Genomic DNA, 27557 nt, shown 5'->3' on the forward strand with positions numbered 1-27557 from the left:
GCTACAAGAAAGCTTCTGAGTCCAGACTCCTGTAACTTCCTGAGATCTTACCGACATTCAGAGGTGAATCTTTTTAAAATTTAGCAACTGGTCTTACTTAACCAGCTGATCACTTCAAGGACTCAGAACAATGTGTGCAAGACGGCTGGTGGCTGGGAGAGGGGAAACAGCAAGGAGAGATTAGAGATCAACACTCAAAAACACACAAGCCCCCTTTCTAGTGAAGCCCAATCCAGCCCAAGACCTGGAACCACAAGACCCTCTAAGATCAGTCTGTGTCTTAGGCATAGATCCCTGCTGGTCCCTTCTCTCATTTTAGTTTTGTCATGGAACCTCCCCTTCCCTGTTTGATTTGTAAGCCAGGCTTCTCAGAAGCAAAGAGACCTCAAAGCTCCATTGACCTTCAGTTTTCCAGAATCCCAGAGGTGGAGATTCACTGTTTCCTGACCACTCCATGGGAATAAAAAAAAAAAAAAAAAAAAAACCTTTGAGAGACAAGGGACTTGGGAGACAAGAGAAGAAAGAGAGGAAAAATGAGAGGGTGACTATATAAGGAGATTAGAAAGATGGCAATCAACCCCCGTTTGGTTCTCACACTGATATTCTTTCCAGTAAGTCACTAATCCACGCTCCCTTCCCAGTCTTTGGTGAAACCACGTGAGTCCTGGCAGTTTTCTGGGTCACTTATGGTTTAACAATGACTTTTACTTTGGCACTGAAGATCTACTTCCAGGTATTAAAAAGCCAAGCCCAGCCAAGCCTGGCCCAATTTAATCCTTTCATTTTATATCCACTTCAAAGCCCAGGTCCTCTCTCCGCAGCTCACATCTGATGTACAGCATGGAGATCTACAAACCAGAGGCAGCTGTTCTTCCCACGTTCTTTAACCCCACATCCCCATCACATGGCTGCCATTGTCATTGTCATTGTGGTTGTTTGGGTCCTCCTTTCTTTTCTTTTTCAGCTTTATTGAGCCAGGGAGGAAAAATGAGAGTGGGGAGGAAAAGGTGGGATGGTCCAAGTCTATTACCATAACACACCCAGCAGTTGGTGCCTCCCATGTGTCAGACATGATTCCTCTTGAGACCATTTTTGGGTTCTTCCAAGGTGTCCTTTTCAGACTACTCCATTATGCAGTTCCCTGAGAAGGGCAATAACTTTTCACCCTCATCTCTTTCATAAGAGAGCTGTCTCCGGTGTCTTCCTGCTATAGCCACCTCTACCCAGCACACTGTTTCATGGCTGGAATCCCAACAGAGTGGCTTGAGTTCCAATGACCCCCTGTAGCATTCACTTCACAGACTCCTGCCTGGCCATGAGTGGTGATGCACGGTTTTCCTACTAACTCCCATTTTTCACTCTGCCCTGCTATAGTAAGCTGATCCAGTGAGCTTCCACTTTTAGAAGGGAGAGCTACAAGTCTGAAGGTTCACATGAATCCTCTAAATTCTCATGGATCACCTAAACAAAGGTGCCAGTGAAACAGAGTTCTGGTCATCCCTTCTTGCATTCATTTCCCAAGAACAGTTCTTTTGGAGTCCTCCCCTAGTGTGCCTCTATAAGGATTCTCATGTTCAGTTGCTTCTCCTTCCCTGAATTCTTCAGTTTTCAAAATGTTATCTCCTTAGATTGAAAGGATGAAGTGGACAGTGGAGACAGCCTTTGGATGAGTTTGTTCATTCTTAAGTAATTCCTATAAGGGTATCTCGCATCTTTGGAATATAGGGTGCGCTTCATCTGTGGTCCTCAGTTTGGGAGATTTAAGAAATATTCAGAGCTACCTGGAAAAATCACATTCAGAATCCTGTTAGAGTTTAAAACACGTTAATTGAGAATTATCTACCATGTGCTGTCTTTTTCTTAAGGCATTTCCTAAGTCTCTGCACTGCTGAGATAGTTCCTTATTAAGTAGCCCTTCTACTAAGTAGGAGGAACTTCATTCTCCTTCAGTTTAGAGGAGGTGCCCCCACTCACGGAAATGGCTGAGGGGTACCATTTTGTTATTTCTTATGGGGGTATGAAGACTTTGTGTTCCATTCTTCAGGATAACAGAAATATGCATCAAGGAAACCACACCACCATATCAGAGTTCATCCTCCTGGGACTCTCCAACAAAGCTGAGCAGCAGAATCTCCTCTTTGTGCTTTTCCTGGGTATGTACCTGGTCATTGTGCTTGGGAATGGACTCATCATCCTGGCCGTTGGCTTGGATTCATACCTGCACACCCCCATGTATCTGTTCCTGGCCAACCTATCCTTTGCCGACATTTCCTCCACTTCCACCTCAGTCCCCAAAATGCTGATGAATATTCAGACCAAGAGTCAATCCATCTCCTATGAGAGCTGCATCACACAGATGTACTTCTCCATCGTGTTTGTCGTCACTGACAATTTCCTCCTGGGGGTCATGGCCTATGACCGCTTTGTGGCTATCTGCCACCCTCTGACCTACATGACCATCATGCATTCCAGGCTCTGTGTTTTACTCACTGTCATCCCCTGGTTCCTCAGTAATATGGTAGCCCTGACACACACCCTTCTGCTCACTCTACTGGTCTTCTGTGACAGCAATGCTCTCCCACACTTCTTCTGTGACTTGGCCCCTCTGCTCAAACTGTCCTGCACAGACACCATGATCAATGAGCTCGTGTTATTTACCGTGGGCTTATCAGTTATCAGCTTCCCCTTTGCCCTCATCTTCTTTTCCTACGCCTGCATCGTCAGGGCTGTCCTGAGAATCTCATCCGCAGAGGGGAAGTGGAAAGCCTTCTCCACCTGCAGCTCTCACCTGACCGTGGTACCGCTCTTCTATGGGACCATTATGGGGGTTTACTTTTTCCCTTCGACCACTCACCCTGAGGACACAGATAAGATTGGGGCAGTCCTGTTCACTGTGGTGACACCCATGATGAACCCCTTCATCTATAGCCTAAGGAACAAGGATATGAAAGGAACTCTGAAGAAGCTCATCAATAAAAAAAGGTTACTTCCTTTGATACCATGAGCATCTGAATTCCTTTGATCTTCATGGCCAGATGGATGATTGAGCCCAGAGTTTGTGACAGAGATGGGATGGTTCAACTTTGATGAACTTCCAGATAGCTGCCTCCTATTCCAAACTCTGAAGGGTTGGTGATTTCCCACATAGTTCTGATCTTGAAAACAAGATCCTTCACCCCCACATACATATTGTTGTCCCGACAACAACACACATCTTGATTGCAATCTACAAACTCTGGTGTAAAATTTTAATAACTTAGACACTAGTTGGTACATGTAATGCCTAGAGTCTAGTTTTTGCAGCTTTGAAGCCAGTTGTTATTAATCATTTATTCAATCTGTTTTCTAGGTAGTTTTTCCCCAAAGTGTGTTTGCCAAAGTTCTATTCAGTGAGATGTTTAATAGTTGTAAAAAGGAATATTCCCACTTTCAAATAATTTGGGGCAACTCTGAGTTAAATAAGGCAAAATGTTATGAACTAGCCAACTTCTCTGAGTTTTCAGCTAATATTAATTTAAAGGGTAAAGTGGTATGCAGCACTTCTCAAAACTGAGCTGATTGATAATACAGAAACTAATTCATCTCAGGGTGGTTTGTGGAACTAGTGTTGCATAGAATACATTTTGAAAAATGTGATTCCAGGTGACTTCAATTATTTCCATAGAAAACCATGGAAGTGTGTATACAGAAGTTATCAGTGATGGTCCTGACTCTGTCCCCAAGTTGCTATTAACCTTCAAGCATGCCAGTTCACCTTCTTGAGCCTATTTTCTTATCTACAAAATAAGGTGATTGGTCTAGGCTGCTTGTGCATCAGAGTTACTGGGGAAATTTTTTTTCCAAAATTCACATCTTTAGATCTTGCAATGCCTTTTTTCCTTGGCCAGATGCAGTGGTGTGGATTCAGGCTTTTTAACTCCCCCTGAGTCAATTTTACTGAGTTTTAAGAAAATAATCAGGACAGTCACATAAAGCAGTTCAGTGGAAATCTCCTGACTCCTAGGCATGCTTTTTAAATATCCCAGTTGTTCCATGTATGGTCAAGAGAGAGCACTGAGTGATATGAGCCACCACAGTTCTGGAAAACATTAAGCCTAGAGCTCCTTAGGCATTATACCCTGTTAATCACAAAAGACCCTCAGAGGCGTGTGACTGATGCTCATTTGTTGGTGCAACTGCATCTCAGCAAATATAGATTACTCATCAATTATAAAGATCAGTTGCAAGAAGGCTTTGACCAAGGTTCAAACGTTCAGTCTTCTCTGAGGTTAAAAGAAATGCTACCAGCCATGTTTTACTACTTTCACCCCAAAACCCACCCTGGACATGCTGACCCAGCCTCTCTAGTGAAGGAATCAGGCACTCATGTTTGCAAAACACAGAGGGCTACCCCAAGAGATTTGGGTTAAATTGGTCTCTATCCCTATGACCTGTTCTGTCTATTGTCTTTGGATTTGAAGTTCCACAGGAGACTGGAAGGCAGGGAGTGAGTAACAGGAAAGCTAATTTGGCCAGAAATAGACTCATATGCAAATTGGGAGCTTGCTCAAGAACATGAATTAGAATTAGGATTAGAACATAGAAGATAACTGGGAAAGAAGAGAGAGTCACAAACTCTTAAGAGGACCTTGACAAATCTTCACAGAGGAGAAGTCGAGATTCGTATCTAGATGCTTGCATAATCCTTAGACCCCAATTTGTCATCGTCAACAAACATCTATTGGGAACCTTCTGTTTACCAGTCTCTGAGTCTGACCACAGGACTAAGAGAATAAATGACTCACCATGCATGACCTCAAGCACTACCAAACCAGAGAAAGATTAAAAATAATTTTACATGATTTTTAAGACTTGCTAAGCAAAGGCAATGTTTGGCCAGTAATTCATGTCATTAAGGAAGCATAAGATTTTTGCACAACACAGTCAAATGAATTGTATATTATTTTTGCTCTAGCCATGCCTGAGAATAGCCAATTTGTGATTTGATCAATAAAAAAGAGAAACCTCTGCCATCTAACTGTAATGCAAATGTAAGATGGATGCCTATAAAGACCAAAAAAAAATCTATATATTTGGATATTGAGTGAGCTATAAAATCTATATGTATAAAAAGCTTGCAAATACTCACTAAGCAAAATTTTTGAGTACCTGTGGGAGTCAGAAGGAAATAGGGGCAGTGTCTCTGCTTTCTTGACTCTTACCTCATAGGTCAGGAGACAGTGAGCTTGTAAATGAATAAATGATGACTATAATACAAGGCAGAAAGAAGTAAGCAGGGTTTGGGGAAGATAATGAAATAGGGTGGAAGGTGTCTTTTAGGTAGGGAGGATTAGGAGTTGGGGGACACTTCCACTAGGCATTTGAGCAGAAAACTGAATAAAACAAAGGAGTGAGCCAAGAGAAGATCTGGAGACACTTTCAAGACAAGGGAAGAGTGAATTTAAAAGATAACCTACATAGGGACAGGGTTGTTTCTCAAGGGACAGGCAGCAGATAGCCCTAGGGCAGAATGAGGAGGAGAAGGAAGTAGAGACAGCCATGGGGTGGTTAGGAACCCATCCAGATGCAGTCTTGTAGGTCATGTCATGGCAAGGAATTTTATATCAAGTATTTATAGAAGGACTGCTTGGTACATACAGCTGAATGAAATCGCCTGTGACTAGAGAGAAAAATTCTGACAAAGCCCTGGAAGACTCTGATCTTTAAGAACAGAATAACATAATGCCCAGAAAGACAAATGAATTTTTCCAAGAAGAGAAAAACTGTTTCAGATCCACTGTTACAAATACGTTCTAATTTGCTATCATCCCTAGCTATCTTTCAACCTCAGCAATGAAATCAAAATGACACTGACTTCTGCAGAACAGATTTGTAAGGAGATACAAACATCTCACATGTCTTCCTTTCATTTGCTCTATTCTCCTTGTAACAAAGGACTGTCAATAACTCAGAACACAAACCTCTTTTATAATTGAAAATAAACCTATTATATATTTTATGAATAACTAGAAGAGGGGAGCTTGCAGTCTCAAAACACAAAGTAGTGATAAGGAAATAGAAATTTTAATTACCTTGATTTGATATACATATTGTATACATGCATGGAAATATCACACTGTATAAATGTGTACAATAATATGTGTCAATCAGAAATTTTTAAAATAAATAAATGGAATTAAATTAGCATACAGCTTTAGGCAATATTATCTGTGGCCTTTTTAACTACTCAAGAATGATCGAAAATATCTTCTATTTCTCTCATAATAAAGAGAATAGTACACTATTGACCAAGTATACACATTCCAAAAGCAAACAGTGTATTCAACATATTAATAAACAAAAATTTAAAAAACAAAAGGGTATCTCATGGATGCATAAAATCTCATGAAAAAAAATCCAAAAATCCATTCCTGATATTTAAAAAAAAAACTCTCACAAACTAGAAATCAAACAGAACTCCCTTAACCTGATGAGAAATCCTCAAATGAATGGTGAAGAATTGAAAGTTTTCCTCTAAGATCAGGAACAGGAATTTATATCCCCTCCAAACTTATATTCAACATTGCAATTCCAATCAAATTTTCAATAAACTTATTTTTTTTTAAGATTGAAAGACTGGTTTTAAAAATTATATGCAAGTTCAAAGGGCATAGAATACCTGAAATGGCCATGAGAATAGTGAAGTTTAAGGACTAGCACTAATTGAAATTGAGATACATTAGTATTCAACATGTGGTATTGGTACAAAAACAGAGAGATCATTGGAATGGTATATAGAGTCCAGAAATAGGCCCCCACATGAACAACTGATTTGGGGCAGATGTGCAAAGGGAACTCAGTGAAAGTCATCCCACTGTCACCTTGAATGCATACCATCTTTATTTGTCATTTAAATATTTATATCAAATGTTTTTAAGTGGGCAACAGACATTTCTCCAAAGAAGATTCACAAATGCCCAACAGGTATGAAAAGACACTTAACCTCTAATTCAATACTCCACCATCCAAAAGATGGTTGATGAAAGGAAAATGTGCACTCACTACCATAGAGGAACGAGACAGCTTGCAATGTGCCCGGAAGCCTCATCAGAGAGTGCTGCTTTGGGTACCTGAGTTATCCCAGCAATTCGCCTCAACTGTCTTCTCTGGTGGGGTCCTTGATCCCATGAGGGAGCTTTTCCCATTCCCTCCTTCTCCCCTATTAACCCCCTTTCTCTGCTCCACTGATCACCCTTCTATTTTCATGGAATAATCCTCCCCCACTTTTTGGTTCCCCTCCCCCCCCCTTTTTTTTCTAAAATTGATTAAGGGGTAGATTTTATGTTATCTTTTCTTACTATGATTTTTAAGAAAGGTCTAGGCATGCCAAGTGTCCATGAGAATTTGGAGTAAGTGGAATTCTTATGCACTGCGAGCATTGCTGATGCAAATGTTAAGTGATACAACTACTTTGGAAAACAATTTCAGAAGATTCCTAGAAAGTTGTACACACATTCTACTTTATGACCCAATCGTTCTACCCCTAGGTATATACTTGAGGGGAAAGTATATATCCAGTCAAAGGTTTTCCATTGACAATTTATAATAGCCAAAAACCGGAAACAACCCAAAAGTCCATAAACAGATACATAGATAAACAAACATGGTATATCATATGATGTAATAATACTGAGCAATAAGGAGTAAATTATTGACATATGCAACAATGTCAATGATTCTTGAAATAATCGTGGTAGTTGAAAAAAACTATACATTATTCCTTTATACCAAATTTGCATGATTTTGTAAGAAATTCAAATCAATGTATTATGACAAAAAGCAGATGAGTGTTTTTCTGGGATGTGGAGAAAGAGTAGTAGGAAAGGCCACAAGGGATGAAGTACAGTAGGGCATAATAAAATTTTTAAGAATGATGTATACATTTTTTATCTTGATTATGGTGAGAGTTTCATGAGCATATTCATTTGTTAAACATATCAAATAGTAAATTGTTTAAATATACAATTTGTTGCATGCCAATTAAACCTCAACAAAGCCACATTTTTAAGTCAGCAAATCAGAAAGGATTTTAGACACATCCTTCGAGTATATCTTAGGTTGATGACCATAGAACCAAAAATAATGAATTATATATACATAAATATTCAATTCCATGTTTGTACATGGTATTAAATAGTAAGAAATAGCAATGATTATATTTGGAAAGTAAACTCAATTCCTTCAATGATTCCTTAAGCCCAAAAAAGAAGATTTGAAGGCAAGGTTGGTGACTGCATGGTGGCACCATATTGATTAGCTGTTTATTGGAAAAAGCTTTGACAGAACAGGTCTTTCTGGGAAGGCTTTGGTGGGCATAGTTCAGCTGAACCAATCCTGCTCTTTCTGAAAATACCCCCAGACCTTCCACATTGTCCCATGGGAGGTGCCTAGGTAAGTTTCATGAACTTTCCATTTATGTCAGTCTCAAAAATGTCCCCACTGCAGCCCACAGTGACAGAACATTGAGAACAAGTGTACAACTGAAACCCGGACCACTCTGAAGAAAATCTCAAGAATGTGGGAACTTGGAGAAAGAAAGGGCAGAGCAGGCAGAATCAGTTAAGAGGAGACACTTTGGAGTAAGAGGCCTCAGAGCAGAACCTTCATCGTCTGCCACTTTCTTGCTACATACTTTCAGTTCAGTCAGTTAAGTCACATTACCTTTCTGGTCTTAGTGGTTTTTTTTTTTTTCTTTTGCTAAGTGGAGTCAATAATAATTATTTTCCATTACAGTTGCTAGGACTAAAATCAATGATTCATGTAAAGCTTTTAGCATAGTGCCTTGCATGTGCTTAGGATGCATTAACTTAAGAGTTAAGTTTAAAAATTATTAGTGAACTCTCCACTTGTAGAAGTGTCTACCTCCAAAGCTCAAGGGACCAGGAGGGACTATCCCAGACAGTTCTGAAATAAAAAGCCCCACAGATCAGCTCTTTGTGTTCTGAAACCTGGACGTTCATTTTAGTAACATGTATGGATGGTTATAGAGCTAATCAGCACACTCCTATTCCACAAGCACCCAGTTGGTTTTAAGAATAAATGATACATGAAAAGCCCACGCAGGGTAAGTGCTCTGTAAGTAGAATTTCACAGATGAGAAGCAGGTTGAAAGGCACTAACTAATCTGAAGCCATACAGCGAAGAAGTAATAAACTGGATACAATGATGCCAAATTCAAGGACTTTTCTACAACATAAACACATCTAACACTCACAGGAAGCCAGTGTGTTGAGGGAACACTTACATAGCAGTTGATATTTGAAAAAAGGCCAAACGTTGGATTGTTTTCACCCCATTCAGCAGTTTTTAGGTGTTTGATGCAAAGACACGAAAGCTGACAGGTGAACTCCAATGTTGTGGCCACCTGCACAGTTTTTTTCCCCTATATCTTTACCTTTTAGAGTTTGAAAGCTGCCATCTGTTTAATCTGCGCACCTCGCTTTCTCATACACAACTATATGTGCACGTGCGAGCACACACACACACACACACACTCAGTCACATTACACAGCACTAGCACTTGGGCTATAAAATGAATGATGCCAGCTTCCTTCTACTTCCAGAGATTGGACTTTTACCTTTTCTCCACCAGACAAAAGGAAAAAGAAAAGAACAATAACAATAAATTCTGGGCTGAGTGATTTAGAGCAGGCAGTAGATCACAGCTAGAGACAGGAGGTATGGCAATTAAGAGCTCGGACTCTGGCTGGGTGGAAGTGGCACTCTACCATTTGCTTGCTGACCTTGGGAAAACAGCTCAACCTCTCTAAGCTTAAGTGCTTCGTCGACCTGCAGGAATAATAAGAGACCGTGCCTTATAAGGATATCTTAAAATTAAATAAGGTAATTCCTGTAGCAAATCTCCTATTATTTCTGGAAGGTAATATCGAATAAACATTAGTTGCTATATATTAATATTATTACAGTCTTTATTATTATCATTTCAAGCCACAGAGAAAGAAGGAAAACAAAAGGAGAAGAAATAATGGGATTTGGAAAATCCCTTCGAATAAAACAGAAGTTTCCTTTGTAGACAGCTTCATGATTTTTCCAAATATTTTTTCCTAATTCATCATGTACTTCTGTGTCAGGGAATGTACTGGGGCCAGCAGATATTAGTGAATAAAGACAAACATGGTCCCTACCCATTCGTGCATAAGATGCTCAAAAAAAAAAAAAGGACTTATTAAGTAAGTAAACCCATAGGGCAGATAAGAAACTAAGGACTGAAGAAGATGAAATTTGAAGGTAGACACTGAAGCTTCATTCATTCAACAAATATTTATTGAGGGCTTTTTATGTGCTCCATTCTTTGCTAAGCCCTGAGTATGAAAACATGTTTGTCTCATGTCAATTACTTTCCAGTTGTGAGTATCAGACAATATCAAACATATAAAACATCTAGTATGTCCATTTATGACAAACATTACATAGAATAATAAGAGTGTAATTAGGTGCGATTTTTTACTAGAATAGTGCAGGAAAGCCTTCCTGAGAAGGTGACATTTGAGAAATGACGGGAAGGATGGAGAAACTGGGAAATGACATATTTCACAGGGGTCTGGCTAGGGCCTTCTGGAAACCTTTGATCTGCTCAAGAATTTCATAACTGCCTCCTTGACCTCCTTATTCCTCAGACTATAGATGAGGGGGTTCAACATTGGAGTCACCACTGTGTAGAGCACAGACACCACCCTGTCGCCCTCCGAGGACTGGCCTGAATTATCTCTCAGATACATGAAGATGAGGGTTCCAAAGAAGAGAGCGACAGCAGTGAGGTGGGAGGTGCAGGTGGAGAAGGTCTTGGCCCGGCCTCCAGCGGAGCGCATCCTCATGACGGCCACGATGATAAACAGGTAGGACACCAAGATGACCAGGATGCAGGCAGGCATCACGAAAATGGCGAACACGACAATCACCACTTCCTGGGTGTAGCTGTCCCCACAACTGAGTTTTAGCAGAGGAGGGAGGTCACAGAAAATGAAGTCAATCTCACTGTTCCCGCAGAAGGAGAGAGTGAAGGCCGTCACTGTTCGAATGAAGCCACTGGCAAAACCGGCCACATAAGCCCCGGCTACCAAGCCCACGCGGGTCTTCTCGGTCATGATGGTGACGTAGAGCAGCGGTTGGCACATGGCCACATAGCGGTCATAGGCCATGATGGCCAGGAGGTAGCAGTCAATAGAAGCAAAGAAGGTGAAGAGGAAGAACTGAGTGGCACAGTGAGCTTGGGAGATGGCCAGGCCGTGTTCCCACAGCACGGCCAGCATCTGAGGGACGATGACAGAGGAGTAGCAGATGTCCACAAAGGCAAGGTGGCTGAGGAAGAAGTACATGGGAGTGTGGAGTCGGCGATCTTTGCGGATCAGGAGGATCATCCCAGCGTTCCCCAGCAGAGTGGTGAGATAGAAACTCAAAAACACCAGGCAGAGGGGAAGCCCCCACTCGGGGTGCTCAGTGAAGGCAACGAGGAAGAACTCAGTCACCAAAGTGTGATTCACCTCAGCCATCCACGTAGCGCTTCACCAGGAGCCAGAGGAGGGGACCCCTCCAGAGAAGTTCAAGTCATTTCAAGGAATAAAGCTTAAATTGAGTGTCTGACATGTCGTCATTTGACTTCAACACACTTTGCCATCTCAGGGTGACATGAGCAAGTTGAGAATTCGTGGTAATGTAACAAGTGATGAATGGTTCTATTATAGTGGGAATGGAAAGCAAGTGATTCTCTAGGTTACAAGTCAGATCTTGTATTTGCAACTCGCTTTCCAATTAGCTGTTTGATGTTACCAAGGCACTTAACCTCTCTCGACCTCAATTTCTTCCTCTGCCAAAAGGTGATCGTAGTATCTGCCCTGCTTAGGAGCTAATGCATAAATTAAAACAGATGTAAATGCACATTGAAAAGTGAAAAGCATTCTATGGATATATGTGGGCTATTTACAATTTTAAGTGAAAACTTTAAGGAAGGAAAATTAATATTCTATGAACAAAAGAGCACAAACCAAAAAAAAAACAACAACAAAAAAACATTCATTAGCAATCAGCAATGGGCTCTGCTTACAGGAATAAATCTATTCTCAGTTTACAAACATGAATGTTTAACAAACAGCTGTTATCCTCATTAGAGCTGGCTGGTTTACTGAGGCTTTATATAAATATATACACACACTAGCATTAACCCTGGAAACAACAGCAAACATAAGCTCCTTTAGGCACCTAAAAAAGCTCCAGAAGCATTTTTCAGTTATTCTCAAAGACTCTAATAAAGGAAGAAACTTGATAATAAACAGCATACAAATTTGAAATCAGGAGGAAGCAGAAATGCTTTTGCAGTCTGGTGTTGTCGGAGTGCTATTGGACAGGAGTCTGGGTTGATAGATTTGGGGGTCCTTGATGGAGTTCTAGCACAAGGCTGTCAGGAGCACCTTGGTCATGTTTGAATAGCTTGGGCACCAGCAGTCAGGCCAATGCTGAGCTCACCCGAAAAGGATAATAACAAAGACAAGAAGTTGGCCCTGCAGGCCATCAGCTGGGCTTGAACTGTCCTTACCCAAATTCCACTTTGCTGGTGTCTTCATCCTCTGTTTGCTGTTTCCTCTGCTTGTAACCTGGGAATCCAGAGGACACTTGGGTTGTGGTTCATCCACATCAAGTGTGAAACCCTGGGCAAGTCACATTTCCTCCCTGGGCTTAATTACCTTGCCTGTGTTCCCTTTCAGTAAGCAACGGTGCAGCCTGTGTCCACAGTCACAGGAACCTGATAGACATGGGGTCATTTCTAGTACCTCTATCCCCTGTTCTCACTTCTTGGAATCTCTCCTCTCACCCTTGACAAAGCAATACATCTCTGACACTAGCATTTCCTGGGAGGTTTTGCAGACCCACCCCAAGTCAGCAGGGCTAGGAGACCAGCCTTTCTCCCCCTGCTTCCTCTCCAGCCCTCACCCCTGCTGGTGGCACTTCTTATATTCACCGCCCCAGCATGGTACCTCTAATTGGTTCCTGAGGTGACTCTCCAGGGGAAGGTGATTTTGTGACTTCCTAACAAGGGCTCTAATACCTTTGAAGATTTCTCTTTCATTTCAAACTCCCAAAGCCCCCTCCTGTGTCTTGCCATGCCTCAGCAGGGTCTGATGAGGCTCATTTCTAGTCTTGCCTCCTTCCTGCTTTGTCCTTGGAGCCCTCCTATGTCTCAGTAGCATGCACTTTTGCTCTCTATCACCGGGACCAGCTGAAACTGGTGACTGAACATTGACATGTGGCAGAAGCAGAGGATGGTGCAAGTGGGGCGTCACAAGATGGCATGTGACGGAGGCAGGTGCGAGTGAGCTGTGAGCAGACTTCCTTCAGAGAAACAGAACACACTTGATGATGACCACATTCTGCACCAGGGCTCTGGTTCTGAAACCTCAGTATGCATAAGAGCTACCCAGGGAATTTGTCTACCATGTGAATATCAGTGTCCCACACGATGGGTTTGGGAACAGTGCATCTCTTATGGGGAGCAGGAAGCTACATTGTTAATGGGTACCCCAGGCGACCTGATAGAATTAATCCTCAAAAACTATATCTAGAGACAGTGTCTAGAGGAGCATTTTGGGGAGCTCTTGCCCCACTTGACCTTCTGCCATCCCTTCCCCAGGCTGCAAAGGAACCCTGTGCCATAAACCAAATGAAAATAATAAAGACGTGTTCTTGAAGAGCCTGATTGCTCCAAAGTCCCAGTGATGTCTTCCTTCCTTGTAGGAGAACTGAGAGTTTTGATGTTTTTTGGTCTTATGAAAAGTTTTTAAAACCTAGATACAGAGATAACCAGGAAGGTTCTTGGTGGCAAAACAATAATTCAAAGCAGGCCAACACTCTGTCAACTAAGCCCATCCGGAAGTTGCTCAAGACAAGACGACTTCAGGGAAGTAATTCTCAAGCTATCTGCACATAAGAATCTCCTGGGGAGTTTCTAAAATCCCAAGGCACAGCCAGATGCAGTGGCAAGTTCCTGTAATCCCAGCAGCTCAGGAGTCTGAGGCAGGAGGATTGAAATTCAAAGCCAGCCTCAGCAATTTAGGGAGGCCCTCAGCAACTTAGTGAGATTAAGTCTCAAAAAATAAAAAGGGCTGGGGGTCTGGCTCAGTAGTTAGGTGCCTGTGGGTTCAATCTCTGGTATCAAGAAAAATTCTTTTTAATTAAAAATAATAATAAAATCCCAAGGCCCCAGTTGTACCCCTGAATAATTAAATCAGAGTATCTGAGTATAGGAGCCCAACATCATTCCCTGGTGATTGCAATGTGCAGCAAGGTTTAGAACTACTAACAGAAGGCTCCTGCATACCACCAGGTGTCTTGGGACATCTGGAGCTTGGAAACCGCATTGTGCTATATTCCTATATGGAGAGTCATATTGAATTACAGCACATTTGAAGATAGGTAAAGTCCTATAATTAAGAAACCTCATCAACTTTATCTAAACCATGATTTCTCTAAATTATTTAGTCACAGAACTTCTTTTTTATTAGCATCCCACAAAACCAGAGTTCCTAAGGATGGATGCTCTTTAGTAAAGAAATAAAGAAGCTCAGAAACTGTCCCAATGCCAAGCAGCAAAGCAGCAATTATTCTAAGAAACAGCGTCTCCTAATGATTCATCTCAGGATCTGGCTCCTTAAAGTCTCTGTGAGACTGGTTCCCCCAAGAGCAATTGCTCCTACTGGGAAAGGAATTGGGAGGGAATCTGGGGGAAAAACACCCTTCCAGACAGGTCCCCCAGGAGCTATGGAAGTGACACCACCTTGCCCTTTAAGAAAGGTGTCCTCTTCCATCAGGAAGTGGATCCCATGGCTGAGTCCCTCAGTTCTACTTCATGAACAACCCTGGACATACCCACCCCTTCCCCAGGCTGCAGAGGCCACTGAAACCCTGCTTTCAGGAAGCATTGAATCAAGTTGAATGAATTCAACTTACTTAATTAGGTTGATTGAATCTTTTCACAATGTTTATTTTGATCAAAACATCACATCATACACATAAACAAATACACTTATCATTTGTCTGTTAAATGAAATGAACTTAAATGGCTTAATATAAAAGCAAACTAAAATGATTATTAAGCTGATTCAGCCACCATGTGGCCGGCTCTAGAAAATGAACCTCCAAAATGAGTTTTCGTCACATTTTAACACATTGTATTAGGACCCATAAAAGTAAAGTAAAAGAAGTTTAGATTATTTTTTCCTAAAACCTACAACTCTGAATAAAATTTTGAAGGAAAATCCAACAAGATAATAATAGCAAAAGACTATTTTAACTGCTTACTATCTATATAGCACGCCTCTTCACTCTTCTAAAATAGATGACTGATGGATGGATTGATTGGTTGATACACTAGCTCATTTAATCCACACAATGATCCCATGACTTGCATACTATTATTACTCCCATTTATAGGAGATGAATGCTTAAGTGGATACCCAATATTCCCACAGAAAGAGCCAAAGGTTTGAATCCTGCAGTCCAGCTCAGAATGAGCACTCTTAACTCCTATGCCATACTGCAAACACTCACAAAATGGTCTCTAAATTCCACAATTGGAAATGGTTGAGGGATTCTTGCATGTCTGTATTTTCCTTCTAGACTTTTGGAAAGAAAGGGTCTTGGCTTAGAGATGGCATGAAGCTACAGGTGAGTAGATAGTGATAGGAAATTCTTGGGTACTTTCCTGGGTCCCTGCTCTATTCTGCAGACTATCACCACAGCCACTGCTGATAGCAAGGACTCAGGCCCACCTATTCACATGTAGTCTCACCTTCCTAGACATAGTACATCAGACAGGTCCAAGACCTGATCTGAGTTGGTTGCAAAGAATAACCCTCTCTTCTTCCAAAAAGAAGATCTGCTCCAAGTGGATATCTGTTCCCTGGAGCCCAGAAGTTGTGACTTGTGACTTGGAGGGGATACTAGGAAGGATATAAGAAGGACATATCTTCAATTCTCACTTTATTATCCCTGGTCACTATCTTGCCCCATCCATACTTGGGTGGATCTCATGCCAATTTAAGGCTGAGGGACACCTAGCACCAATAAATTTGCCTTGGAAGAACTTTGGAAGGACTTATCCTGCCACAAAAACTTCTCTCTCAATTCATTATTGGTATTCCTGCTTTAGCTTTATATATTCTAGAACTGCAGGATTTTTATAGTCTCTCACAGCTATTAGAACTAATAGGAATATTAGAGGTCAAATGACCCAGGCTTTCCGATTCACAGGCAAACTGTTCCAGGCCACCAAACAGGAAGATTGTTAGTGGTTGGCTCAATTAAGTTGATTGTCATCCATGACTGATAATCCAGCACTTTACCCAGTGGGCCCTTATTGCTCACAAACAAAGAAGATGCCCCACATAAAAATGACTAGATAATCATGTTAATTCATCTTGATACAATTCTATGCATGTCTGCCCCCTAGCCCCAAAACACTCCCAGAGGCAAATAGTCCCAAGATGAGTTTCTTCAATTGTTTCATTATAAGGTTTCTCAAAGTTTTCTCAGAGTCTCCACATCTGAACCTCACAGAAGGGTGGAGTCAGAAGGAACTCAGGAATCCAGTCCAACCCTTTACTTTATGGGCATGGAAAATGAGACCATGAGGGAGAAGGACCTATAGCCCTTGGGTTTCTTAATGAGATCTTAGTTGCAAATGACAGAAGCCCAGAACCTGGTATAACTTGAACACATAGAATTTACCGGAATATCCTGAATTTTTCAAGTGTACACCAGAAATTTCTCAACATCATTTAAAGGATGGGCCAGGATGCAGCTAAGCCTGGGGTACAACTGAGACCAGCAACTCCTGAATTGAGCAAAAATTTCTCTTTTGTCTGTAATTTTCTCTTGAATATCGGCTTTAGTTTCTTCCTAAACCTACTTCTTCCACAAATTAGGGAGGGGGAAAATCCCTCTGGTTGTTCCCATACTTTACATACAACAAAGAAGATGAAAACCAGTTGTTATAGTACAAAATTAAAACAAAAAAAAAAATCCTTTCGGATGGCAGAAGGCCAAGAAATGGGAGGCAGGGATTGGCCAATGTTGGCCAATCAGTGAAGACTAGAAGGATGGTATTTATAGGGAGATGTAAGTACTCCTGTGAACCATTTGGTTAGAATTAAGGAAGGAGCATTTCCAATATTAGAAAGATGCTGCTCTGAGAACACAAAAGAATAGATCTTCACCACAAAATGGCAGGGAGGGTCAGAGCAATTGCTACTGCCCTGTGCTTTAGGAATCCCACAGAGCTGATGACAGGTGGCAGGACTGAAAGGTCTACCACTGGTGGGTGCTTTAAAAGTTCACGTTCACATCCTATCTGCCATCAACAAGGCATTGGAAAGACCACTGATGCTTGGGGGTTTCTTTAAGTTTTCTGCTTGACCTTCTAGAGTGAAAAAAACGTGTAGAAATTTTTGTCTCTGGACATTCCTTCCTTGGACTTGGCCCCCATTCCTGTACTTAATTGCCTGGTTCTCAAATGTTCTCTCTCCATCCAAACCCATCCCTGGAAAGAGTTCTGAGACAGTCCTTTTATGGCTGGCAAAAGGGTCCCTTCTCAAGTAACTTAAATGTCATCAAAGTTAAAGCCCAAACAGAGGGCTGGGGATGTAGCTCAGCGGTAGTGTTTGCCTATCACATACGTCTGAGCCCCAGTGCTGGTGAAATAAAAATCCCCAATAGATATATGAAATCTCAGGCCACAGAAGGATCCTTAGAATTCCCTTATTCATCTTTCTGCCTCATTTTGCAGATGGAGAAAATGAAATACAGAACAAGGGGATTCCTTTGTGGAAGGACACACAGCTGGTTGGTAGCGGTCATCACTCAGCTCTCTTTCCAGCATATCCTGTGTTCTCCAGTAAAGGTCAAACAGGCAAATTTCAAGCAAAGGATTTGGAAACAAAAAAAAGGAATTTAAAAAGGAACTATGCCCTTTCTTGGCACCTCGGAATCATGTGACATTGCTCACATCTTCTGCCACCAAAATAAAATAAAATCTGCTGATTTGCACTTCCCTGGAAGGACTGTGGTCCTCAGAACATCTCATTGATGTGTGGGTAAAAAATGGTGGGAGGGTCTTCTAAGACCCTACCTGACACCAACAAACCCCTTCTTTGACAGCTTCCAAAGGACCTGAACCTAAAAGTAAAGCTCTCCTTGGAGGGCACCATATGTTGGCAGACACCTGAGGAAGGTGATGTGAGGAGCCACGCGAGGGCCAGGCATGAGACAGGCAGGGTGCAGGTGCGGCACCATGTCCCTCATCCCCTTGTTGAGCTGGATTTCCATGCTTTCACATCAGAAGATCTTTTTAGTCTCCTTTTAGATATTATAGCCACATTCAAAACTTCCCAGTAGATGGTGTTTCCTAATCTGAATAGCCTAGTTTTCCCTAAGCATGTATATCCAAAAGCAGAATTTAAACTTTATTGAGTAATAGGTACACAAAAACATTGCATTTACTTGATGTAAACATTTTACTGAGTTTTGATATATAAATATACTCATAATACTACAATCAAGGTGCAAATTTTTTCTCATGTTCTTTTTTGGATTTTCTTTTTTTGTTGTATTCTGGGTTGTTTGTTGTTATTGTTATTGTTGTGTTGTATTTTGTTTTGTTTTTGTTGGTTGATTGGTTGGATTTCTGGTGCTAAGAACATTTAAGATAAGACCTTTCTTCTTTCTTCTTAATATAGTATAAAGGGTACACTATCATATCGTTAGCTGTAGGTACTATGTTGTACAACAGATCTCTAGAACTTATTTGTCTTGCCTATTTGTCTTACTGTAACTATACCCATCAAACAATTACCTGTTTCCTCCTGACCCTAGGAACCACCATCCTACTCTCTTCTATGGGTTTGACCAGGTTCAATACTTCACGTAAGTGGAGTTCTGCAGTATTTGTCTTTTTGTGGCTTGCTTAAATCACTGAGCATATTGTCCTCTGTGTTCATCCATGTTGTCACAAATGGTAGGATTTCCTTTTTTTCATGGGGCTGAATAGTATCCCTTGTACATATATATCACCTTTTCTTTATCCATTCATCTATCAATGGACATTTGGGTTGCCTCTACCTCTTGGCTGCAATGAACATGGGGACAGGGGTGAACAGATGTTGGAGATGATGATTTCAATTCTATTAAATATATACCCAGAACTGGTATTGCTGGATCCTGTTAGGATTCTATTTGTGATTCAAAAGCAGATTTTTAATGAGTTATCAGCAATCATGCATCTTCTATTAAAGCAGAACTTTTAGAATCAAAATAACTGAATAAAAACAACCACAGATTGTTTAAATAAGTTCAACACAATGTGCAGAAAGATGTACAGAAATACTAACACCATACCCAAGCGACAACCCACTGACCTCCCTATTATCAACTACTCTTAATTTATTCCTAACTAAGCCTCATGTCCCATTTCATACATGAATAGAATGCATTTTTCAACTTTTGCTGAGCTCTTTTCGCAGTAAAAAAAAAAAAGTAAATGGAGTCCTACCTACAACTTGGAGTTTCATAGTCAAGTTCCTACAACCTTCTCACTTAACCCTTTGATTTTGAATAGAAGTCTTTAAGTGCCTGCTTAAAATTTAACCAGAAGGAGGCAGTGAAGTGCATCCTTGGACCTGACAACTCATTCTCTTGGTACTCCCTTTCCATTCATCGTGTACCCCCTGCCTTCTGGCAGATTCTAAGGGAGCAAATAACTCTTCAGTGTACTGCTTTTTTCCAAGACTCAATATTGCCTTTTTAAATGAAGAGTGTTTGGGTCAGCTTTTACACTGCTGTGACCAAAAGACCTGATGAGAACAATTAAAGGAGGAAATGTTTGTTTTGATGCTCACAGCATCAGAGTTCTCAGTCCATAGACTGCCAGTTTCATTTGCTCTAGGCCCAAGGTGAGGCAGAACATAATGGCAGATGAGCGTGGTATAAGAAAGCAGCTCAGGACATCGCCGCCAAGGAGGAGAAAGAGCTCTCCTCACCACAGACAAAATATAAACACCAAAGGGCACATCCCCAGTGACCCACCTCCTCCAGCCACACCCTACCTGCCTGCAGTCACCACCAGGTTAATCCCTATCAGGATTATCACACTGATGTGGTTAAGGCTCTCCTAACCGAACCATTTCACCCCTAAGTTTTCTTACATTGTCTCACACGTAAGCTTCTTGGGGGACATTTCATGTAAAAACCATAACAAGAAGGGAAATTCCTATGACTAACTCAAGATCTCCAACTTCTTGCTTAAGGTTGTCTACCACTGTAACACACGGACACTTGAATTATATGTTAATCATGCCCTTTGATGGAGCTATGCATTTGCAGCCTAAGCATTAATTCTCAGACAAAACTCTATTAAAAATTTAAAATGTTTCTTATAAAAATTATAATATTTGTTTTAAAATATCCTTTCCTCTAAAAAGAAACATAATGTCTTTGAAGATTTCTATGTGTTTTATTTTACTACATGATCTCAAATTGAGTATCCCTGGGGCTGTGTTCTCTGAATCTTCCACCTTTCATAAAATCTGCTTCTTCCACTTTGAAATCCTGTTACTATTCTGTGGAGCTGAGTTTTGAATCATCTGTTTCTTAGATACCGTCATCCTCCACCTCCCAGAATTCTGCACATGGTTTGTTCAACCAGGATCTTGTTTATTTGGTATTCCAGGTAGCAGGGAGAGAAGGAGTTTGAGTTTTGGAAATGAACAATCAAAGAAAATGAGTAGATGGGACTGTTGCTTTCCAGTGCAACTGGAAACTGACTGAGACAAGATACCTGTGGTTGGAGAAGTGAAGATCAAGAACCAATACCCTTTAGGAGGCTTTGGGTGCAGCCTGAGGTGGTGCAGCATACAGAAAAGTAGGACAGGCTGGGATGCCTCCCCACCACCCCTCCAGGGACCGAAGCTCTGACAGCACAGAGCCCATGCATGTGATACCATTATGGGCAATGGGAATAGTAAAAATTCACCAAGTGGCTTCTCAGGTCTGCAACATGACTAGGGAGCTGGGACAGGTGGGATAGAAGAAATAATAGGGTGTGTTTCCAGTGCTGAGAGCAATTGACAGGCATGTTATCACGGGTGGCTGTCATCTAGAGATTCGTGTGAAGCATCCCTGGGAACCACATCCAGGATCTGAAGGATTCATTCAGCAGGGTCAGCTTTAGTAACTGGGCCACCAAACTACCTCAACTCAGTCATTAAAAATGAATAAAATCTAAATATCGAATCCTAATTGGTAGCATTGACTCTGCGGTGCATAAGGATGAAGGACAATGCCAATATCTGCAACTCACCTTGAAATTATTCAAACAACAAGGCTGGTTGATGGATGAATTGATGGATAGATGAATTAATGGATGGATTATCCATACGGGATGCAGTAAATATAGCCAAATATTAGCAATGACAGAATCCAAGTACTGAGTGTTAGGAGCTTACTATAGATTACTTTTAACTTTTCTATACGGTGGAAATCTTCCATAGAAAATTTTGCAAAGTAAATATAATCTTGTTCTACAATCACAGAGCAATGAGGTGTGCCGTATCTGGATGACCCAGGATTTAATTTCAGATTCTGTTGCCGCTTGTCCTGGGAGTCATAGCTCTTGTTCCACTCTTTTCTCAGCCCAACTTTTCCTTCTCTTCCTTCCTCTCCCTGGTGCTGAAAGTCCTGGTTCTCTTTATGCTTTGTACCATGAGGGCCTCACTCGACCATTCTACCTGTTATAACAGGTATGGCCCAGAATGCTGGCCCTACAGAGTGGGTGACCCTAAGACTTCTCCAAGGTTAGGACAGCTGGATTCTGCTGAGAATATTCCTGAGTGCCTCCTTCACTTCCTTGTTCCTCAGGCTGTAGATGAGAGGGTTCAACATGGGAATCACGGTCGTGTAGAACACAGACACCACCCTATCTTTTTCCGAGGACTGGCCAGAGTTATCCCTCAGGTACATAAAGATGAGAGTGCCAAAGAAGAGGGACACTGCAGTGAGGTGGGAGGCACAGGTAGAGAAGGTCTTGGCCCGGCCTCCAGCTGAAGGGATCCTCACGATGGCCACGATGATGAACAGGTAGGACACCAAGATGACCACCATGCAAGCAGGGAGGACAAAAATGGCGAACAGGATAATGACCACTTCCTGGGTGTAGCTGTCCCCACAGGTCAGCTTCAACAGAGGAGGGAGGTCACAGAAAATGAAGTCGATCTCACCATTCCCGCAGAAGGAGAGAGAGAAGGCTGAGACGGTCCGCACCAAGGCGCTGAAGAGACCAGCCACGTAAGCCCCGGACACAAAACCCAGCTGGGCCTTCTGCGTCATGATGGTGACATAGAGCAGGGGTTGGCACACAGCCACATAGCGGTCGTGGGCCATGATGGCCAGGAGGTAGCAGTCAATGGAACCAAAGAAGGTGAAGAGGAAGAACTGAGCAGCACAGCGTGTGTGGGATAAGGCTGCCCCATGCTCCAACAGCACGGCCATTGTCTGGGGAACGGTGACAGACGAGTAACAGATGTCCATGAAAGAGAGGTGACGCAGAAGGAAGTACATCGGGGTGTGGAGTCGGCGGTCCATGCGGATGAGAATGATCATCCCCAAGTTCCCCGACAGAGTGATGAGATAGATGCACAAAAACAAGAGGAAAAGAGGGAATGCCCGTTCAGGATATTCAGTGAATGCGATCAGGAGGAATTCGGTCACTAAGGTGAGATTGGTCTCTGCCATGAGCCAGTGGTGCCTGAGGGGAAGAGCATGAAAAGCAAGTTAGGAAGCTGCAAATAGGATTTCCCTGCATGTCTACTTTACATTTACTAAACATGCACAGTGGACAGATCCTGGCAGGTGCTACGAGGGGTTTCAGAAATGACCTGTCTGAACTCCCGCCTTCAAGCAAGTTCCGTGGCCTAGAGTCATGTAAGCATGTCAAGAACAAAAGATACAGGTATAGATTTCAGAATAGGGGTGCATATTCTCCCACTTTCATTGCCAAAGAGCTGTGTGAGCTCCGAGAGTCAGATAATCACTCTGAGCCAAAATTTGCGTATGGCTCCAACGGGAGCTGACTGATCATCTCTCATCTACCCTGAGGCCACCCTTTTCCTCCATGACCACAGGTCCTCCTTTATTTCCCATCCTCTTCATCTTTTGTCTGCATTAACAGCAGCCATGGAACTGACTGTTCTCCCTGCCATCAGATTCACTTCTTGTGAATTCTTGAAACATCAGTTAAAAATCTCAGTATTTTTAAGACTTTGATCATATCACATTCCCCTGTTAAATATCACATTACCCTGCCATGGTATCCCATCGTGGATAGGGTGTCGCTCAGACTCCCTCGTTTGGGAATTCTCCCCTGGAATCTCCTTCATTTACTTCCTCATGCCTCTTCTTACTTCTGAGACCTCACACCCATGTCACATCCTCCCACAGTCTCTCCAGCCACACTGAGTTAGCAGGATTTCTCTGATCCACCATGTTCTCTCACATCTCTGTGCTTTTGGCAGAATACTTGCCTGGTATACCTTATCCTTCTCACCCATGGGTTCTTGCCAACTCTTGGGCTGCCTTCAAACCTCAGCTCAGGAGTACTCTTAAAGTCTCTGGGGTCACCTCCTCCAGTCAGTGCAAGGCCCTTGGAGGTCAGCACATGGCAAGGGCTTGAGATGTTTGCACAGAAAAGCCATCAAATGAGATATGAAGCCCCTTGCAAATGGAAAGGCACCATGCACATGTTCAAGTTTTATTTTTTATTTTATTGACTTTATTTTTCTGTTGGCCAACAGAAAATGCCTAAGAATAAAACTAACTAAAATTGATGAACAATCATGAAGGTCATAAGCCATTCTTGAGTTTACATGTCTATCTTCAAACTAACAATATGCTAACTTAATATCTGCTATCATATTTAACCCTCTTGGTTTTTACCAAAAATTGATTTTTTTAAACTATATGGTCTTGCCTGTAATCCCAGCTACTGGGGAGGCTGAGAAGGGAGAATTTCTTCAGTGCATGAGTTCAAGGCCAGCCTCCTTGGCAACAGAGTAAGACACTGTCTCAAAACAACATTTATTTATTTTTCTTTTTTTATTGATTTAAAAAAAAAATGACAGCGGAATGCATTACAATTCTTATTACACATATACAGCACAATTTTCATATCTCTGGTTGTATATAAAGTATGTTGACACCAATTTGTGTCTTTATACATGTACTTTGGATAATAATGTCCATCACATTCCGCCATCCTTGCTAACCCCCTGCCCCCTCCCTTTCCCTCCCACCCCTCTGCCCTATCTAGAGTTCGCCTGTTCCTCCCATCTCCCACTCCCTACCCCACTCAGCATCCTTATATCAGAGAAAACATTCAGCATTTGTCAAAAACAATATTTAAAACAAGAAAGAAAGAAAACTCTAATTTTCTTTTTTTCCTATTGTTCTTAATAACAGAAAACAATATACACACTACTCTATGTGATTTGCATACTAATTCACTTAATCCCCATAATCACTTTATGAAAAAGGAGATTCTCTTATCCTTATTCTACAGATGAGGAAACTGAGGCAAAAAGAGTTTAGGTAAGATGGAGAAGACAGCACAACTAGTAAATGAAGCAACCCTCATTAGGGCCAAAGCTGCACCCAGAAGTGCTGTTTACCATGCCACAAGATTTCACATGCTTCCCAGGGCTCTTCCAACAGCCCCTACTCAGGAAGTGCCCACCATTAAATCAACAAGCACAGATGCCTGCACTGCAGCCTATGAGTATCTGAAGGCTGGTGGAGGCTTTTGGACTAAGGGATAGAACGTCCTTTGGCAGACTTACAGTGTAACAGGATAGAGGAGGCATTGATCATCTTTAAAGCATAAGACTTTGGCAGCTAGAGCAGTGTTGGACTGACCTAGTGGGGAACGTGGTAAATAAAGGAAATTGGATCTGGTGACCTGAATTGAACAAAGAACCAGAAGAACCAGGTCAGTTCTCTCACCTGAATGAATTCCACTTTGGCTTTACCTAGCTGGTCCTCTCCTTTGTCCACTATTTTTCCTTAGTCTCTAAAAGGTCATTTCTCTTTCGCTCTCTGGAGAAGGGTCCCACGGGTGTGGAGGGACCTGTGTGCACGGAACAGCAGGAGGTCGGGGTGGATCCGTTTGCACTTCCATGTCTGCTCAGTTATGATCGGAGCCAGTCTCTTGGATCCTCAGTGGCCTTCTCTCCTCCCACACCCCCTCACACACATGCCTGCAATGTATGAATCAACGTGGGGACAATAATGCCTTAGCTGCCCGACGGTTTCTGGACTGTATGGTTCTCAAGAGCCTTCTAGGCAACACTGTTCTGTCAAGGACTCTCTTCTCTTCCTCTCTGTTTCCATGACCTGCTAGGTCTGGTTAGGATACATTCTTCACCCTTGCTTTTGTTCTATTCCAGGCAGAAGTAGACACCCTGCTCTAACATATATCCCTTTAGGAAGACACACTAATATTTGCTGAGGTCCCCAGTCAGTAAAGTGATCTCTAAGGAAAGACAATTATTGCTCACATGGACTCCTCACAAAGCACCTGGTAGATCTCACTTCGGAGGAAAGAAGCCTTCCCTCCCAGTCCCAACTCCCAAAGCCCTAACAAATACCCAGAGTGGAGTCTGAAATTAACAATCCCAATTCTGCATAGTCCCAGGAGGAACTAAATGTCTCTGGCTTTAATTTCTCCAATCAGAGCAAGGTCACAAAGGATGCCAATTGTCACCCTCACCAGTGTGGCTATTTTCTGACAGAAGGGAGGCTTTGATCCACAGAATTAGGAGGGTCAACAGAGCACCCTGCAGAGAGACCTCAACAGGATGCATTCATTGTGTCATTCCTTTGCCCTTTCTGGGAGTCAGAGGTTTCATTAAGCTCCCCCCTGCCTTTCTTTTTTTTTCCTTTAAACACAAATGAAACCAGAAGGAAAACAAAAGCCTGGGATGTTATCCAGAGGGGGATTGGGCAAGTTCTTCTTATTGATATGGCCTTTGCCAGTTCTCCACCTCTTTGACACCATGAGTTGTTTTTTTTTTTTTTAATCCTCCAATTCATAAGCATTTTGCTAAATTGAATTTCAACAGTTCTCAATTCATAAAAGAAAACAAGATGAGAAAGAACAGAATAAATCTCCTCTTTGACAATTATGAAACCGAGAGAAAATGGGGCCGCCTGGTCCATCAATTCACCACTGTGCTAAGAATTCTAAATGAAGAATGATTAGAATAAGACATACTTCATGTTTGTATACATGTCAAAATACACTGTCATGTGTAACTAAAAGAACAAACAGAATTTTAAAAAAATGAAACACACATACAAAACACACACAACATCTGCCTGTTGGAAATAGGCAAACAAATAGGTGAGATAATCATCTATCGTTCAAGATGACAAGTACTAAGTTAAACTGTTAAGCAAAATGTGAATAATGCGCCATGGGGAGTCAGTGTAGGGTGCAGTTACTTACAGGTGGAGGAGATCAGGGAAGGCTACCCAGAGATGGGCTTTGACAGTCTGCTAGGATGGAGGAATGTTGACAAGCTCTGTAGGAAGAGGAATCAGCATGACCAAACATCCACAGTTAGATGATCCCAGGGACGACTCCTAATGCAATAATTGGCACTTTGATGACAGCTCAGAATGGTACAGATTCCAAAATGCTGGGGACATATCAGAAATCAGACATTTTCATATTTTCAAATATTTGCATGTACATAGTGACATATATAGAAGATAGGACACATATCTAAATCTGAAATTCATTTATATTTCAGGTATATCTTATGCACACAGCCTAAAGTTAATTTTATACCGTATTTTTAATACACCTATGTTTTGACTGTGACCTGTCACATGAACTCAGTGTGGAATTTTCCACTTGTGTCCTCAGGTAGGTACTCAAAAACTTGAATTTCAAATTTTCATATTAGCACTACTCAACCTATATGAGGCAAGTCAAGTCCAGGACTCAGGATAAAGTATATAGGTGTTGGTTCAAGTGCAAAAAATAAGGTGGCAACAAAAACCTCAGTATAGAAGATAAATAATATTTTAGCATAATACTTTAAAAAATCAAAATCAATGCAATATAGTCTAAGATAAACAAATATAAAAATTGTAAATAAAGGCCGCACAGCATTACTGATTTTTCCCTTGGCCTCAATCCCATCATGGTTCGACAGTTGCACCGGTGCTGGGAGATATGTTGAAACGGGAGGGCAAGACCAGAGAGCTTCCAAGGGACAGACTTTCCCTTGGAGAAAAAGCCTTTCCATCATCTAGGGATTTTCATTTCTTTTCTCTCTGTTCTCTGTGTAAAAAAAAAGAAAATGCAAGAAAGTCAACATAATAAGATCAATACTTGAAGAGTGCCTTTAACCATTTCAAATCATTCCCTTCATCTATCTTCACAAGAGCCCTATGGGATA

General features: G+C 41.7%; 3 protein-coding genes across 3 annotated transcripts; 1 reads left to right on the forward strand and 2 right to left on the reverse strand.

Moving 5' to 3' along the window:
- Positions 1-2017: 2017 nt before the first annotated feature.
- Positions 2018-3004, forward strand: LOC124092743 (olfactory receptor 1S2-like). The gene has a single exon (XM_046444548.1). It carries the CDS (start codon positions 2018-2020, stop codon positions 3002-3004), a length of 987 nt encoding a protein of 328 aa, XP_046300504.1.
- Positions 3005-10348: 7344 nt separating this feature from the next.
- LOC124092998 (olfactory receptor 9Q2) lies at positions 10349-12028 on the reverse strand. Its single transcript, XM_046445058.2, has one exon. The coding sequence runs from the start codon at positions 11547-11549 to the stop codon at positions 10605-10607; it is 945 nt and encodes a 314-aa protein (XP_046301014.1). The 5' UTR covers positions 11550-12028; the 3' UTR covers positions 10349-10604.
- Positions 12029-20592: 8564 nt separating this feature from the next.
- On the reverse strand, positions 20593-26867 carry LOC124093222 (olfactory receptor 9Q1-like). Its single transcript, XM_058579682.1, has 2 exons — positions 26597-26867; positions 20593-22843 (listed from the first exon to the last, which is right to left on the reverse strand). The coding sequence occupies exon 2, from the start codon at positions 22828-22830 to the stop codon at positions 21895-21897; it is 936 nt and encodes a 311-aa protein (XP_058435665.1). The 5' UTR covers positions 22831-22843; positions 26597-26867; the 3' UTR covers positions 20593-21894.
- Between the last annotated feature and the right edge of the window lie 690 nt (positions 26868-27557).

Source organism: Marmota monax, unplaced genomic scaffold (assembly GCF_021218885.2).
Source record: "Marmota monax isolate L192 unplaced genomic scaffold, Marmota_monax_Labrador192_F-V1.1 WCK01_AAM20220418_F8-fsc00038, whole genome shotgun sequence".
Lineage (NCBI taxonomy): Eukaryota > Metazoa > Chordata > Mammalia > Rodentia > Sciuridae > Marmota > Marmota monax.